This window comes from Cetorhinus maximus, chromosome 2, assembly GCF_964194155.1.
Source record: "Cetorhinus maximus chromosome 2, sCetMax3.hap1.1, whole genome shotgun sequence".
NCBI classification, from domain to species: Eukaryota; Metazoa; Chordata; class Chondrichthyes; order Lamniformes; family Cetorhinidae; genus Cetorhinus; species Cetorhinus maximus.
The window spans coordinates 116890939-116909836 of NC_135880.1; the positions used below are offsets into that span (position 1 = coordinate 116890939).

General features: G+C 41.3%; 1 protein-coding gene across 6 annotated transcripts in view; it reads right to left on the bottom strand.

Annotated features, from left to right (window-relative positions):
- The window catches only part of sptlc1 (serine palmitoyltransferase, long chain base subunit 1), a 53447-nt gene that overhangs the window by 27698 nt on the left and 6851 nt on the right, over positions 1 to 18898 (bottom strand). For 4 of the 6 annotated variants that reach the window (XM_078568805.1, XM_078568814.1, XM_078568828.1 and 1 more), the window contains exons 3-7: positions 9367 to 9465; positions 5576 to 5683; positions 5393 to 5487; positions 3315 to 3408; positions 2880 to 2952 (exon numbers count right to left, since the gene is read on the bottom strand). In XM_078568805.1, coding sequence (XP_078424931.1) covers positions 2880 to 2952; positions 3315 to 3408; positions 5393 to 5487; positions 5576 to 5683; positions 9367 to 9465 — 469 coding nt within the window. The remainder of the gene's footprint in view (positions 1 to 2879; positions 2953 to 3314; positions 3409 to 5392; positions 5488 to 5575; positions 5684 to 9366; positions 9466 to 18898) is intronic. The other 2 variants (XM_078568832.1, XM_078568839.1) reach the window with 1 other exon arrangement.

An 18898-nucleotide genomic window follows, 5' to 3' on the forward strand; every position in this document is an offset into this window, starting at 1 on the left:
GATGAGGTCAGTGACAGTCCTGGAAACAATGGCTTGATGTTCAGTGGTGGGGTCATGGTCCAGGGAGAGGCAGGAGGAAGTGTCTGCGAGTTGACAGTAGTCAACTCAGTAGTTTTTTGTTTTTATCTCTGTGTTTAATTGACTGCCACTTCTCTTCAAGAAATGCCTTCCTTGAAGTAGTAGTGCTCTGTTCTCCGACAGGATTTCCACCTGTCTCTTCTGCCTTGTTATATTTCACCCCTCTCCTAACTATACTCAATTCTGTCGAAGGGTCGTGAGGACTCGAAACGTCGACTCTTTTCTTCTCCACCGATGCTGCTAGACCTGCTGAGCTTTTCCAGGTAATTCTGTTTTTGTTTTGGATTTCCAGCATCCGCAATAGTTTTTTGTTTTTATCAGGGTGCTTTGCTGCTTGAAATCAATTTGGTTATACTCAAGCAGATTAAGTGAAGGGACTTTTAAAGGGCCCTGGAATACTTGCCCTGATGTAGGAGGGGAAAGAGAGCCTGTTGAAATGCTGGGGGGGATTCAAGACTTTAAAAACAGGACTACATTTCTGTAGATAGTATGGTATAATGTATAAATGTGCCCTGGGATTATTGGTCGTGTTAAGAAACTTCTAAGTGTCATGAACATGATATTATGATACTACAGATTTTAAGGATGACTATTTTAAAAGGTACATTTCTGTTTTCAAACCTAAATTGAGTTTAAAAGCCTTTTTTTCCAAAATGGAAGTATAAACAGGCAACCTAGCACCTTTCTGCGTTTGTTCAAACATTGTTAGACTCATTTCTAGAGCTGGCTACAATGAGTCATTAAAATGCAAAGACTCCTCCAGGAATGTCCATTGAATACTCTAAAAGGTAAGAAAACCCTTTGGCTTCTAAGGGAATATGAGACAGGAACTTCAAAGAACCTCAACATAATTAACTCCCTTGCTTGTTTGAAACAATTACTTATTAAAAATTAACATAGAAGCCAGCTTTGTGTTTATGAACTCTATAAAGGCGGCTGTAAGAAGGCATTTTGTGTGACAGTGTGCAGAGAATCCAGAAGACCTCAGGAAGTCAGTTCCAGCCCACAGCTCTCAGCTGAACTATGAACATCATGTGAGAGCTGTGTTTCTCTCTGCCACTGGGAGTTATAGAGTAGGGCATCCAGCAAGCCATCCCTAGTCTGCTGAGAAAAAAAAAGGCAATCGTCACTACCTGCAGTTTCCAGAAAGGACAATAGCCTATTACTTTCTTCCAGCATCTGCTCCACCTATTGAGTCTACGTACAAAAGAAAACTGCAACTCTTCGAATTCCCAACATATCATAGCTGCAAAACCAACCTTCAAGCTTCAACCCCTTCACTTCAGAAAGAAGGAATTCAAGTAATAGGCCTGCAATGATATCTCACAAAGATGAGATTTCAGGTCAGTCTCTAAGTATATTTTTTCCTTAATCTGCATTTTAATCTTTATCTATATTTTAGTTAATAACTTCAACACTTTTGCTCAAGTATCTTTCAGCAACACACACACACTCTTAGTTCACAGACCACTTTGAGGAAACGCTTTTTATGGTCATGACACTAAGGAATACCTGTTCTGTAGTTTACTTCGTAGGCAACTAATACCTTCTTCATTCAATGTTGATTTTAGTTTGTTTATTACTGAAAAAGTTTTAAAATGTGGAATCTTGTGCGGTTCTTTAAATCGGTCACTGGGAATTCAAATATCTTTTTAAAAGTTAATGGTCTCTATGGGGGTCGTGACACTGAAGAAAAGCAGAGTAGAGAAGATTGGGCCAATATCAATTGATAAAAAGGATTCGTTGGACCACAGAAAGAAAAACAATGACTTGCATTTATATAGCACCTTTCATGATCTCAGGACATCAGTGTTTTACAGCCAAAGATGTACTTTTGAAGCATAGCCATTGTTGTGATGCAGGAAATACAGCAGCCAAATTCAACAATTTCAGACCATAATCTCCACCCCCATTTTGTTCCCTGTTTCTTCGCAGGTTTCTGTTTTTTTCTTGTTTTGGTTTTCAGACAATAGTTGTTCATCATTCTGCTATTTGTACCTTCTCTAGACATTTTTTGTTTATTTTCCCATAATCAGTCCCTTTGGTCGTGCACCACCAACTCTTTTGTTATTTAATCTCTCCCGTTTTCCACCCCTCACAGACCGTCCATTTTGTTCTTTTTCCCCACCCTCCCACTTTCACTTGCTTAAATCCTATTACATTTTTAACCTTTCCCAATTCTGATGAAACGTCACCAACCTCTATTTCTATCTCCACAAATGCTGCCTGACCTTCCGAGTACTTCCTGCATTTTCTGTTTGTATTCAATAACGATTCATAATCGAAGAATAAATGAACAGCCTATTTATATTGTAGAACTGTTTTCAATAGAAAATATCCTAGTACTCTTGCTGGTGAATTTGCCTTTACACAGTGAATAGATTTGGGAACAGTGGATAATTGCACAAGTTAATTTAATGCTTTAGTCAGTATAGCCAGGAACTTTTCTGATACCAAGCAAAGATCAGAACAGAGCTAAACTCAAATGCATTGCCAACACAAGCAAGAAAGATGAGAGTCGGCCTAATCTGTAGCCACACTTTCAATGTCAGATGAACCTGTGCCATTGCTTGCACTAGGGACTAAGGAAAGCCCCTTTACAAGGAGCAGTCTGTGCTTCTGCTCGCACTGGTATTACCATTTTATTCAGACTACCTCCATCTGTGAAGTAAATTTGGAATAAGACTTATGATGTAATGACAGCTGCTAAAAGTACTACTACACAGATTTGCAAGAAGATAAAATGTGATCCGTATCTTAAAAATACAATTTGGATTGGCTTTCAAATAACTTTAACTTACCAAATGTTCCATAAAACCCTCTCGGCCCACATGTACCAACACCATATTTTTTCAGTGAAGCCAAAGCTACATTCTATAGAAAGAAAAATGTACTTTTTAAAAATGTTGATTTAAATTATAATTTAAAGTTTACTCATCTAAATTTAAATTATAGGATTCCATTTTCAAACTAAAACTTTGTATTATCAGAAAACTGTAATGAGAAACATAGCATGTAATCATCTTGCTGTAGACACTTTCGTACCCAATCTCGAATCTCATATTAAGATTAGTTGACCCTCATTGAAGTCCCATTCACCATTTACATTACAATGGGAGTTCATTTTGACATTGGTTTTTGTTAAGAATTACCACTTCAATTTTCCTCGCCCTTTTATAATCCACAAGTTTATTCTAAAGCATATTTTCCTTAGATTAATACAGACTTAAACTCACCTTTACTTTTTCATTATCTAGCAAGCCAAGGAAATTAAAGGACGCAAAGTTTATACACTCTTTACCATTAACCACTATGTTGTGAGTTGGAGGGCTGAAAATAATAAAAAATAAAGTTAGAAACAATTCACTGAAATTGATAAAGCTCAGACAAAAAAGGCACAAACCTTTTACATCATATATAAAATTATAAAAGAAATTTAGGTTTATTTGAAACCAAATTCCAATCCAAGAGAAGTGGTTCAAAATGCAAAATAGTTAATGACAAGCAATTCAGGCGATCAAGTGTAAAACACGGAGAGAAAGTCTCATATCACAACACTGTGAACCAGTACCATAAACTGGGAAGGAATATTTTTAATATGAATTGCAATTTGCTTCTCAATCTTTTCTGAAGGCAGCAGTCCAAGCTGGGTCCATGTTCTACAGGCATAAGAAGACTTCAAGTGTCCCAGCCATCCTTTGCTGGAAGTGCAGCTGAAAGTCCAATTAAGTTACAGAAGTTTAACTGCAGGAGATCAGAGAGAATTCTGGACCAACAAGGCACTGTAGATTAATTGAGATTTAGAGGGCTCCCAGCCCATGAGGTTAAAGCCAGCTGCCGTGCTTTTAACGCAATCCTGGCTGGGATCAGCTAGTGTCACAGGCAGGGTTTACTTTTGAGACTTTCTCAGTCTCCTTGGCTCAGCAAAATGCCATATAATACTTGGAGGGAAAGGGTCAGTGCACTGTGAAAGCACAACATAAGAAACAAGTGACAGATGGCCCTGTGGGGGCACAGGGTTGTGGTGGGGGTGCAGGGGGCACATGGCTGGGGAAAAAAATAAATAAATAAAAAATGAAAATGAATGCAAATAAAAATAGAAAAAAAATTGATTAAAAAAAGATGGAGGGGAGAGCTTATGGTCTGAAACTGCTGAACTCAATGTTAAGTTGGAAGGCTATAAAATGCTTAACCGAAAGATGGGGTGCTGTTCCTCGAGTTTGCATTGGGCTTCATTGGAACATTGTAGCAGGCCAAGGGTGGACATGTGGACATGAGAGCAAGATGGCATGTAGAAATGGAGAGCGACAGGAAGGTTTGGATCATGCTTACGGACTGAGCAAAGATGTTCCGCAAAGCGGTCACCCAGTCTGCCCAAAGGGCAATTGGGAGCAGCGAATGCAGTAGACCAAATTGAAGGAGGTGCAAGTGAAGCGCTGTTTCACCTGAAAGAAGTGTTTGGGGTCTTGGCTGGTGAGGAGGTAAAGGGGCAGGTGTTGCACCTTCTGCGGTTGGATGGAAAGGTGCCATGGTAAGGGGATGAGGAGCTGTGGGTGATGGAAGAGCGGAACAGGATATCAGAGAGGGAACGGTCCCTACGGAATGCTGACAGAGGTTTGGGGAGGGTGGGGGAGGGGGGGCAGGTGGTATGGGGAAGATGTGTTTGATGGTGGCATCATGCTGGAGTTGGCAGAAATGGCAGAGGATGATCTTTTGAACACGGGCTGGTGGGGTGAAAAGTGAGGACAAGGGGGACCCTATCATGGTTCTGGGAGGGAGGGGAAGGGGTGAGGGCGAAGGCGCGAGAGATAGGTCGGACACAGTTGAGGGCTCTGTCAATCACAGTGGAGGGGATCCCTCAGTTAAGGAAAAAGCAAGACTTGTCAGAAGCACCATTTTGGAAGGTAGCATCATCAGAACAGATGCAACGGAGGCGGAGGAACTGGGAGGACAGGATGGAGTGCTTACAGGAAGCAGGGTGTGAGGAGCTGTGGGGGTCGATGCAGCTGTGGGGGTCAGTGGGCTTGTAAAGCATATGTTTGCTTTCGCAAAGCACTGACCCTTGTTCTGAATTTTTCCAGCATTTGTTTTTATGCCATGTAATACCTTTAGTCAGCGAGCCATTAAGAAAAATGTGCTTTAAAATAACATTACAAAAAAATGCTTTTTCCACTGATCCATATAATTTTGTTAAAAACAAAAATTAAGACAACACCATTTCAAACAGGTTAAATTTTTGAGCACTGTATAACATATGCACAATTAGAAGCGAATATAGTAAAATTGTAACATAGCCCCAAAGTGTATTACATACCCCGAGACAACGTTACTGTTGAGGGCAGGGTGGTCTTTTGATATTGGCGGGACAAGTGGTTCTGGCTGCCATTCCTCAATGAGTTCTTCTTTTTCCTGGCAGAAAAGGCACAATGTAGAATAAATATGAGAAATTGCAATACCAAGATGTGCAATAGATTTTTAAAAAAATTCTACTGATTACCTTTTCTGTCAGGTCGGAACGCTCCTGAAGTTTGTAAGTTTTGGAGAAAAGTAACCTTACTATCCACAAAATGAGAATACCTTCCAGAATTAGATGGTAAGCTGGGGCCTAATGTGCACAAAAAAAACTCAATTAACTATATGCCATATTGCTCAACGTTATATCAAAAGAGAATATCTTTACTGTGGCAAAAGTTATGGAATATAATTTATTATCCAGTATTTATGCTTTACATTACAAAATCAGTGCCATTTTCATCCTAGGATTACATCGGATATATGGCAGAGAAACAGGCCATTTGCCCCAACCAGTCCATGCTGGAGTTTATGCTCCACTCCAGCTCCTTCTCCCATCTGTTCTCATCTAAACCTACCATCGTAACCCTCTAATCCCTTCTCCGTCATATGCTTGTCTATTTTCCCCCTTAAATACATCTATACAGTGGGTGTACCTACATCGCATGGACTGCAGCTGTTCAAGGAGGCAGCTCACCACTACCTTCTCAAGGGCAATTATGGTTGAGCAATAAATGCTGGCCTAGACAGCGACATCCCATCAATGAATAAAAAAACTATTCATTTTATCCACTCCTATGGTTGCAGGTTCCACGTTCTCACCACTCTTTGGGTAAAGGGCTTTCTTTTAAATTATCTGTTGGGTTTCTTGGTGACTATCTTATATTGATGACCTCCAGTTATGCTCATCCCCACAAGTGAAAACAGGCTATCTTCACTCCAGCAAAACCTTTCATAATTTTAAAGACCTTTATGAAATCACCCCTTCATCTTTTTTGAAGAGAAAAGAAACTCAGCCTGTCAAGCCTTTCCCAGTATGCATATCCACATATTTCTGGTATCATCCTTGCAAATCTTCTCTACATCCTCTCCAATACTTCTATCTTTTTTATAATAGGGTGACCAGAACAGCACATAACTCTTAAGTGTATTATAACCAAAGTTTGATCATTGCAATCTACCCAAAATATCTGAAGTGTCAATTTGCAAACTCAGAGGTCTGATAAACCTCCCTCTCTAAGTAAGTGCTTCATCATGAGTTAGAACAAGCACAGAGGTTAATTGTTGTATTTCTGAATAAAGTGCAGAATTCCAAAAGTAACGAAGAGATTATTAAAACCAGCCTGGAGAGCATTTATTTCTATCAATTCTGCAGTAAAAGAACCCCATCAATTGGCTGAGGCTCACTCACCCATCTGGCATGAAAACACTGTCGTGTACGTTATACATAAGTCCCAAAGCCCAGATATTCGGTGCGTTACTGCACATTTCTTTATGAAAAGGAGACACATGACCATCAGTGAACAGGCTAGTCAGAAGTCAAGTAGACAGGAGAAATTATTTGGGAATATTATAGCTTAACTGTATACATTGTGACTTCCAAGTTCACTTTTAAAATGCTTCAATAAAATTATCACTGGTAAAGCATTTGGTTGAATAATATCTCACAACTGTCATGTAGTAAATGCTTTTGTAAGAGGGAATGCAATGATCAATGTCAATGATAAATTCATTGAGACTATTTTGTCAGATATAACTGTTAACAGCATTGTAACTGATGTACATGAACCTGAATCATTTATAGAACAATTATTATTTATTTTGCTCAGTTCCCCCTTCTTTTCCCTTTTTGATTTCTGCTGCTTTCTCACCACTTCACTGTCAGCATTGTTCGCTCTGAAGTCAAAAAGCAGAACAGGTTTCTGCCAAGAGTCAAGGTAAATTTAAGGAAATCACATACACTTGCATTTAAGAGTTATTATTATTTAAACCTGCAACATGTCAACACAAGGAAGGGAAATTGTAAGAAAAAACTACAAATGAGGTAGGGTCGGTGGGGACAGGGGAACACAAAGCAACAGTCATAAACAATTAGAGTTCCGGAGGGGTTGCAAGATTGGAAGTGGTGTCAGTGATAGTGAAGAATAAGGCCATAAAGGAAACAGAATATAAGGATGACAATTTGAAATTTGAGGTTTCAGGCAATGAGAGTCACGGTAGATCAGCAAGATCAGAGATGATGGATGAGTCAGACTTGGTGTGGGATAGAATATGGACAGCAGAGTTTTGGATGAGATGAAATTTATGGAGGGTGAATGGTCAGCCAGGGCTGCATTGGAATAAAGCAACAAAAACCAAAAAGTAATGGGAGCTAAAAATTCGAAATTAAAATTAAAAATGCTGGAAATACTCAGCAGGTCAGGCAGCAACTGTGCAAAGAGAAACAAACTTAACATTTTAGATTGATGGCCTTCTAGAACTAGAACTGGGAGGAGTTAGTGATCTAATGAAACTTTCTCTCAAGCTCGCCCTGATTTTGCATCTCCCCTTGCTGAGCTTATCTTGACCATGTGACCCACCGCCTGAGAGAAGAACGAACAAAGGAATCGTCCAACCAGGGGGTAAAGGAGCAAGCGAGAAGGCTGGGCAACTGAACTGTCTGAACTTTCAACTACTCCTGGCTGGAAACCACCAGACCACGCCCTGGAATTTTATGGAAAATTCTAAACCACAATCCCACCAGTGCACCCAGCCTAGAAGTGTTTCCTCGGCTGATTTTTATTTCCTCAATCAAAAGTATGATTCCATAGAATACCACTTGCTCATTATGGAAGGAGAGAACTTTAAGCTCGGAAGCTTTAGTCAGAAGCAGTAATGGCCATACGACTGAATATAAGGATTCCTAGTATTTTACCAGCCAGTTATGATCATTGGGGCAAGACACACCTAAGCCTGATTTTCACTTGGCCTAGGCCTCGGTTAGATCCGAATGGCTTCAAGTTTCAGACATTGGATGCAATAAAGTTTTAGAATGTGATATCTTGAAATTAGGTAATGTTCTAACATACTCATTGATCCCACCAGACAACATATCTCTGTCCGCATCTTTCAAAATACTGTGATGCAACAGGGAGAATTGAGGGAACCTAAACATCAGAAGCAATTCGATATTTTTACACTGAATGGTGACAAGGTTTTTACATTTAACGAACTAGCCTCTCTAGCTGAAGCCCGACAGGAAAAATGAGAAAAGGGTTTTCAATTTAAGTAACAGAGTCCAAGCTGGCCAGATACTGCTTCCCTAACACATGCAATGCAAACAGAGTAGTGACTGAAGCTCCATACTGTTTGGACCATAGGGATAATTTGCAGAGAAAAAAACCACTTGAATGGAATGAAGTCAGGTGTGCTTCTGCTTCCCCTTTTCTGTATTGTTCCTTCTACTTTACATTAAAAAAGATATTGGTGGAATAAGTACTCTCCTTCCAACCCTCACCCACACTAAACTATTAAAAAAATGACTTTATTGTGCACGAGTTTGGAAATGGTAGGTCAAAGGTCAATTGTTGACATCATATATAGAGAAAAAAATCTGGAATAGCTACACTCAAACTGGCAACCCTGTTTCCCTCTCTCCTTTAAATATGGCATCACCACCCCCCCCCCCCCCAAGAAAACCCCCTTGGCCCTGCTGTTCTTATAACTATCCCATCTGTAACATCCCTTTTCTCTCCAAGCCTTGTAAATGTTGGCTCCTCCCAAATTGGGAGAGGGTAAAGGAGGCGATGGTGTAGTGGTATTGTCGCTGGACTAGTAATCCAGAGACCCAGGGTAAAGCCCCAGGGGCCCACATTCAGCAGATGGTGGAATTTGAATTCAATAAAAATCTGGAATTAAAAGTCTAATGGTGACCATGAAACCATTGTCGATTGTTGTGAAAAAAAAACCCATCTGGTTCACTAATGTCCTTTAGGGAAGGAAATGTGTCGTCCTTACCTGGTCTGGCCTACATGTGACTCCAAACCCACAGCAATGTGGTTGACTCTTAAATGCCCTCTGAAATGACCTAACAAGCCACTCAGTTGTAACAAACCGCTACAAAGACAAAAAAGGAATGAAACAGGACAGACCACCCGGCATCAACCGAGGCACCAGAAACGACAATGGCAACCATAACCTTGTCGACACTGCAAAGTCCTCCTTATTAACATCTAGGGTCTGGTGCCAAATTGGGAGAGCTGTCTCACAGACTAGTCAAGCAACAGCCTGACATAGTCATCCTCATGGAATCATAACTTACAGATAATGTCCCAGACACCACCATCACCATCCCTGGGTAGGTCCTGTCCCACCGGCAGGACAGACCCAGCAGAGGTGGTGGCACAGTGGTATACAGTTGGGAGGGAGTTGCCCTGGGAGTCCTCAACATTGACTCTGGACCCCATGAAGTCTCATGGCATCAGGTTAAACATGGGCAAGGAAACCTCCTGCTGGTTACCACGTGCCAACCTCCTTCAGCTGAGGAATCAGTACTCTTCCACGTTCAACATCACTTGGAGGAAGCACTGAAGGTGGCAAGGGCACAGAATGTACTCTGGGTGGGGGACTTCAATGTCCATCACCGAGAGTGGCTTGGTAGCACCACTACTGACCGAGCTGATCGAGTCCTAAAGGACATAGCTGCTAGACTGGGTCAGTGGCAGGTAACAAGGGAACCAACAAGAAAGAAAAATGTCCTTGACCTCATCCCCACCAACCTGCCTGCCGCAGATATATCTGTCCATGACAGTATCGGAGGAGTGACTACCGCACAGTCATTGTGGAGACGAAGTCCCGCCTTCAAATCGAGGATACCCTCAATTGGCACCACCACCGTGCTAAATAGGATAGATTTCGAACAAATCTAGCAACTCAAGACTGGGCATGCATGAGGCACTGTGGGCCATCAGCAGCAGCAGGATTGTACTCGAGCACAACCTGTAACCTCGTGGCCTGGCACATCCCCCACTCTGCCATTACCATAAAGCCAGGGGATCAACCCTGGTTCAATGAAGAGTGCAGAAGGGCATGCCAGGGGCAGCACCAGGTATACCTAAAAATGAGGTGTCAACCTGGTGAAGCTATAAAATAGGGCTACTTGCATGCCAAACAGCATAAGCAGCAAATGATAGACAGAGCTAAGTGATCCCACAGCCAACGGCTCAAATCTAAGCTCTGCAGTCCTACCACATCCAGTCGTGAATGGTGGTGGACAATTAAACAACTCACTGGAGGAGGAGGCTCCACAAGTATCCCCATCCTCAATGATGGAGGAGCCCAGCACAGCAGTACAAAAGATAAGGCTGAAGCATTCGCAACAATCTTCAGCCAGAAGTGCCGAGTGGATGATCCATTTCGGCCTCCTCTGGTGTTCCCCAGCATCACAGATGTCAGTCTTCAACCAATTCGATTCACTCCACATGATATCAAGAAATGGCTGAAGGCACTGGATACTGCAAAGGCTCTGGGCCCTGACAATATTCCAGCAATAGTACTGAAGGCTTGTGCTCCAGAACTTGCCGCACTCATAACCAAGCTGTTCCAGTACAGCTACAACACTACCCGGCTGTGTGGAAAATTGCCCAGGTATGTCCTGTACACAAAAAGCAAGACAAATTCAATGCAGCCAATTACCACCCCATCAGCCTACTCTCCATCATCAGTAAAGGAAGGGGTCATCAACAGTGCTATCAAGTGGCATTTCCTTAGCAATAACCTGCTCAGATGCCCAGTTTTGGTTCCGCCAGGGCCACTCAGCTCCTGACCTCATTAAAGCATTGGTTCAAACATGGACAAAAGAGATGAACTCCCGAGGTGAGATGAGAGTGACTGCTCTTGACATCAAGGCAGCATTTGGCCAAGTGTGGCATCAAAGAGCCCTAGCAAAATTGGAGTCAATGGGAATCAGGGGGAAAACTCTCCGCTGGTTGGAATCATACCTAACATAAAGGAAGATGGTTGTGGTTGTTGGAGGTCAGTTATCTCAGTTCCAGGACATCACTGCAGGAGTTCCTCAGGGTAGTGTCCATCTTCAGCTGCTCCATCAATGATCTTCCTCCCATAACTCAGAAGTGGGGATTTTCGCTGATGATTGCACAATGTTCAGCACCATTCATGACTCCTCAGATACTGAAGCAGTCCATGTCCAAATGCAGCAACACCTGGACAATATCCAGGCTTGGGCTGACAAGTGGCAAGTAACATTCAGGCCACATAGTGTCAGGCAATGACCATCGCCAACAAGAGAGAATCCAACCGTCGCCCCTTGATGGTCAATGGCATCACCATCACTGAATCTCCCACTATCAACATCCTGGGGCTTACCATTGACCAGAAACTGAACTGGACTAGCCATGTAAATACTGTGGCTACAAGAGCGATGGGTGACTCACCTCCTGACTCCCCAAAGCCTGTCCACCATCTGCAAGGTACAAGTCTGAAATGTGATGGAATACTCCCCACTTGCCCGGATGAGTGCAGCTCCTATAACACTCAAGAAGGTGGACACTGCCCAGGGCAAAGCAGTCCGCTTGATTGGCATCACATCCACAATCATTCACTCCCTCCACCACTGAAGCACAGTAGCAGCAGTGTGTACCATCCACAAGATGCATTGCAGGAATTCACCAAGGATCCTTAGACAGCACCTTCCAAACCCATGACCATTACCATTTAGAAAGACAAGGGCAGCAAACAGATGGGAACACAACCACCTGGAAGTTCCCCTCCAAGTCACTCACCATCCTGACTTGGAAATATATCGCTGTTCCTTCACTGTCACTGGTCAAAATCCCAGAACTCCCTTCCTAACAGCACTGTGGGTGTAGCTACACCACATGGACTGCAGCAGTTCAAGAAGGCAGCCCACCACCACCTTCTCAAGGGCAACTAGGGATGGGCAATAAATGCTGGCCCAGTCAGCGAAGCTCACATCCCCTGAATGAATAAAAAAAAATTGATGCCCGTTTTTCCCAAAACTCCATGCTACAAGTCCCTCCATGGACTGGCCATACACCATCTCTGTAATCTTCTCTAGCCCCACAACCCTTCAAGATATCTTCACTTATCTAATTCTGGCCTCTTGAGAATTTCCAATTTTAATTGCTCCGTTATTAGCCGTAAATCAGACCCATTTTCTCTGGAGTTTAGAAGAATGAGAAATGGCCTCATTCAAAATTCTGAAGGGGCTTGACAAGGTAGAAACAGAGGTTGTTGCCCCTGCCTGGGAAATCTAGGAAATAGGGGCACAGTCTCAGAATAAGGCGACAATCATTTAGGAGATGAGGAGAAATTTCTTCACTCAAAGGGTTGAAAGTCTCTACCCCAGAGTGATGCTCCATCATGGAATATATTTAAGGTGAAGGTAGACAAATTTTTGGTTTCTCTTATGGTTCAGCTACTGAAACCATCATTCATGGCTTCATTACCTCTAGAGTTGACAATTCCAATCCACTCCTGGCTGGTCTCCCACATTCTGTTCTCTGTAAACTTGAGGTCTCCCAAAATTCTGCTGCCTATCTCTTAACATGCCACAAGTCCCTTTCACCAGTGCCTAGCAAGCTGATTTAGCAACATGTTAATTTTAAAATTCACATCCATTTTCAAATCCCCCCATGGCCTCACCTCTCTTTGCTGTCTCCTCCAGCCTCTCAACCCTCCAAGATATCTGCACTCCTCTAATTCTGGCCTTGAGCCTTGGGCCCCAAAAAAGCTCTGGAATTCCCTCTATATACCTCTCTCCCACTCTACCTTGTTTTCCTCCTTAAAATCAACCTATTTGATTAAGCTTTGTCATTTGACCTAATATCACATGTGGCTTGGTGTCACATTTTGGTTTTTCAAAATTATTTTCTATTTCGTTAAAAGTATGGCTAGGAATATGTTGAGAAAATTACCCAGATTTTCATGATTTTGGACTACGCTGGAACCCTTCATTTCACACATACAAAAATGAGATACGAAAATTTTAAATTCAGGAATATATTTTTTCCTTTTCACTGCTTCTCAAGGTGGCAGCTATTTCACATATGCCAGCAGCCTCTTGTGCCTCAACCAGATGGTCATTTTAAATTTGCAAACTGAGAAGAGTGTGAGAGGCTTATCCAATCATAAGAGAAAATTTACACATCTGTACAAACTATGAGTCATTGGATAGCATTTAGGAGAAGGTATCAGCAAATGTTTCCTCTTCTCTAGCTCTAGGACGCCAAAACCACATAAAGCATCCCTGTTGTTTCTCTATATAAATTCAGGAAAACCAGTGATTAAATCTGGTACTTTCAGGGGAACTACAAACTAAGAAAGTAATGTTTCTTTTTCAATTGATTTCCATCAGGTACATCTAAATGGATCCCTGAATTGTAAGACAATAATTCACTTATCCTCATTCAAACTACTCATTTAATACATGGAGTTCAGCTGAATAAAATGTTATTTGTACTCTTAACTGTGTGAAGAAAGTTCAAAGTTAGCTCAGATTGTACTGCATGGTTCTGACATAACCATGGTAATTTTTTATGTTGAAGGCAAATCCCTGCTTTTCCTCTCGCTTCCTCAATCTCATTGTTCACAGCAGTGACAGCCTCGATCTGGTAGAATGGACACAATGACTGCCGGTTGTTACGAGCCTCTTGGAGATCAATGACAAGAAGGAACCAAACTTTCCAAACAACCCCAATGGAAGAAACTAATGCATAAAATTTCACTTTTTTAAACTTTAACTGTAGCAATCAAACCAAAATGAATATAAATTAAACATGAACTAACAGGCAAATTGTATTAAGTAGAAACTATAAATTACACTTTAGATAGCCAATACAACACAGATAGGTCTCTCAGATTTCTCAGTAGTCCCTTCAGCATGTATAGCAATAAACTCAACCACAGAATTTCCATCCCTTTACTCACAGGAGTCAGGCACTAAGTAACCTCTGATCTTACTCTGTCAATTACACGAATATGATTAACACCAAAAGCCATGCTTCTGCAGAACCTCCTTAGCTCTGTTCACGACAGTCTTGATGGCATAACTTACCCAGAGTCACCTTCATCAGACTACTCAATTACACTCTGGTACGGTCAGCTCTGGTAAAATCTGAAGCGGTGGGAGTAACTTTATTTCACTATCCCTGCTGCGAAACCCAGTCTCTGGTTTTCAGTTTTTTTTTAGCTTTTTCACACATTCACACCATTTCACAGCCTGTCTGAACTGTTCTTCGCCTGTTGAAAAACAGAACCTTTCAAGAGTTGTGTGTCTGTCCTGACCACTGGCTGAATTTTAACCTTTCATCTTCCATTTCCCTAGCAACCTCTGCCGCAGGCTGATTTTTCAGAAGTCTGATGTCACAGCCAGGAATTCCAATTTACAACTCCCCTCCCAGAAACCTGGAGATTTGGTTTTTGTTTCAGTTAGGGGCTTTCTCAAAAAAAAAAATCCCACAAGCTTTGAAATGACAACCAGTGCAGACAACAGCTTGCAAACTACAGATTTTATCATTGTAAATAGTTTGTGAACTTTTTAATGAAAAGTTCTTAACGTTCACTCTTGTGCACTCAGCCTTGTACCAGGAGAACGTGGAAAAGACAAAGAGCTCAGCAATGCAGGGCAATCTTGGACAGAAATATATATATATATTTCTTGGGGCCATTTCCTGCAACTTCAATAAAAATGGGTAAAAGTTGCAATAAATGGGTTTGTTCAAGACTGCAGAGAGGGAAGCCTATTTCAGCTGCAATGCAGGAACTGGTTTCAGTAATGCATTAGTTGAATGATGTCTTACATTGTAGTTAGTCTAAAATGAGATTATGTAGAATGAGTATATTCTTCCCACACTTTTTATTTTCAATTTTATCACACACTTCCACCAAAACAAGTACAGTATGAAAGGAATAAAGAGCATCAGGGAGTAAATTACAAAACTATAATTTTATTAGATTTGAGAGGGCGAGATTGATGAAAGTAAATCACAACATACACAGACAAGTTACAAATTACACCTCAGCCAAAGATTTAGACTGCAAACATGAGACCAGTCCAGCAATTTAACAACAAAATGCACAGTGCACAGTTTAATATTTACCATATAGTCAGAAATCTTATGGTTTATTACTGGAGTATCACTCAAGCTCAGTGAATGATGTAAACTGTTAATATACTATGTACGGCATGATGTTCACAAAAGGATTTTAAATTTATTGGGGCATTATTACAATTTTAAAATAAGTTCCATTTCCACTTTATTTTTAAAGTGTAGAATTTCACATCTCACACAAGCCATTACTGAAACTATGGGTACTCCATAACTCCATCAAAGAGTTGGATATAAAATCAGAAGGACAGGTCATGTATTGTGATTTACTATTGCAATAATTATGTTTGAGTATGTTTCTTACTGAAACGAGGGGTTTAGCGTTGGGAAAGGTATTAAACAACTGGTGGATAAAAAGCCATAGCAGAAGGAAAGGCTAGGTCATATATTGAAAGATGTACTTTAGAAGCAGGTTTTGGAGCTTTTGTTCCATTCTGACTTTATCTGTAAACTTGCCAAAATCGGAGTCAGAGCCTTTATGATGGGAGGGGAAAGAAATCAGTCAAGAAGATTCCTCGTAGCAAACATTTTGAAAAACGAAAACTAAGTTTTCTAAGCTCCAGTCTGTACATCCCTTGTTATATGGGCTGTTCAAAGGCCAGGAAGATCAGCCCAGTTGGGACCTTGCTGGCAGTCTCAATGTGAATTGGACAGGGAGAAGAAAGGAAGAACCTAATGTGCGTTGGTATACTTTGAAGAGGTTCTGCTGATTACAACATGTCTGTAGGGCAATGATCCTTACTTGGTGGTGGGAAATAAAAATGTGCATGGAGCTCTAGGGAATTTCTGTTTTATCCAAAGAAGGAAGACTTGTTTAAAAAATCAAAGTGAACCTCATGGCTTAAGAGAAACAGGCTGACATTTAAAGACAATCATGTGGAAGAGCTGAGCTGCCATTCATGCTGGCTTCTGGAATGTGTTGGAGTTTGAGAGCGTGAATACTGTTTTATTAATGGATTTTAAAAAATGTTCACTGGATTCCAGAAAGGCTAAATTTATTATCCATCTCCAATTACCCAGAGAAAATGGAGGTGGACCTTTTTCTTCAACTGTTGTGTCCCTAGTGCTCATATTGCTCCACAGCGGTTAGCTAGCAAATTCTAGGATGTTGACCCCATGATGAAGGAACAAGGGTATATTCAGCGCTGTATTTCCAAGTCTGCGTAACATGCAACTTGGAGGGTATGGTGTCACATGACATTGCTTCTCTCGTTTTTCTTGACAGTATAGACAGCAGCAGTGGGAGGAGCTGGTGAAGTAAGTTTGTCGAGTTGGTGTAGTGCATCATTAAGAATAATAGTACGCTGGTGGTTGGTGAAACAGATATGGAATCTTGTGGTACAATAGTTGAAGTGAACTGCTTTGTCCTCAATTCTATTGAGCTTCTTGAATGTTGTTGTAGATACAGCCATTCAGGTGAGTGGTGAATACCTATATTTAATTATATGCTCGACTCATGCCTTGTAGATAAAGGAGAGGCTAAGAGAGGAAGGTGAGGCACTTGTCAGGAGAGAACCCAGCTCTATTCTTGCTCTTCTAGCCAGCATTGGAAAGGTTGGCCTAGCTAAGTTTCTAATCATTGGTCAGCCCTACAATTATAATGGTGAGTGTTTGGGCAATGCTAGTAGTACTGAAGGTTGGAGGAAGAGATGATTGGGCCTTTTATTTGAGTTGGTCATTGCTTGGCACTTAATAATGCAAATGCTACCTGCCATTGTCAGCCCAAGCTTAGTTGGCATCCATGTTCCGCTGCAGGCTTCATTCTTGGAGATTACGAATGTAGTTAAACACTGTAGAATCATCAATAAAATCCACACTTCAGCTTCAAAATGGAGGGAAGGTCAATGATAAAGAAACTAAAGATGGCTGGGTCCAGGGCACCCCAAACATAACCATCTTCCCAAATGTCATTTATCACCCCAGCCACTGGAGGACTTCCCTGTGACTCTGCCCTCACACCCCCATTATATTTCATTTTTCTATGATTGGTAAAATGCTTCCTTAATGTTAAGGGCAATTACTCTTACCTCATATTCAACTCTTGCATCCATTTCTGGATCATGGCTGTAATGAGGTTTGCAGCTGAGTGATTCTGATACAACCCAGATTAAGTGTTGGCGAGCAGGTCATTGGTGAGCAGATGTAACTTGATGGTGTACGATTGATGATTCCCGTCATCACTTTACTGATGATTGGGGAGAGCCAGCAGTTGGACAGATTTTTTTTTTATAATAGGACATACATGGCTTATTTGTCACATTGTTGGGTTGTTACTGCATCTGCATTAGAACAGCTTAGCTGGCGGTGGCGTAGTGGTATTGTCACTGGACTAGTATTCCAGAGGCCCAGGGTAATACTGAGAACCTGGGTTTAAATCCCACCATAGCAGATGGTGAAATCTGAATTCAATAAAAATCTGGAATTAAAAGTCAGATGATGACCACGAAACCATTCCTGACTGTGGTAAAAACCCACCTGGTTTAGGGAATTCTGCTGTCCTTACCTGTTCTGGCCTGCATGGGACTCTGTGGTTGGCTCTTAAATGTCCTCTGAATAAGGGATGGGCAAAAATATCATCAATGCTCACATCCCATGAATGACTAATAAATTATGCTGTGATCTTCAACACTTCAGGCAGGATGGTGTCAGTGCCGAGAGTCTGATGCAGTCATCCATTTCTTAATGTCATATTGGTGCAAACTGATTGGCTGAACACTGGCACCGATATGGTATGAGGTGAAACAGACCATCTGCTTGGTACTTGTGGCTGAAAACATACTAGGTTCAATCGTTAAGGATGGAAATAGTAATAGTAATGGTAATGAAGTCTCTTCCGCCTGTTAATTACCTAATTATCTATCATCGTTCTCAACTACACAAGGTATGGCGACAGAACTTGATTCTGATCTGTTAGTGGTGTTATGGCATGGCCAGGAGGGAACTGAAACCTTTGTACCCTTTTCCTTTACTGTCCATAATGTGTGTGGTTTTTTGGAGAGGAAGATGCTTGTGTATTTTAGCCCCTGGAGTGTGTGGTTTATTTATTTACTTTTAATGAGTAACCGTACAAGAAAAAGCTTACAGTACAGCAATAATTCAATACACGTACATTTGGAAGAGAAAGAAAGGAAGAGAGGAGTAGGAGGAAGAAGAAAAAAGGAAAGAGAAAAAAAACTCTCCCCATCCCCAATAAATAAGGAGAAAATGAACAACAATCATAGGTCAGATATAGTTTCACCTGATATAATTCATATAACTGACCCTAATTAGGTTGTATGTAAGTAGAGAGCTGTAGTTCCTCAAAGTAATCAAAGAAAGTATGCCAAGTTACATAAAATCCATCAGTGGAGCCTCTTATAGTGTACTTTATTTTCTCAAGTTTGAAATTGTGCATAAGATGA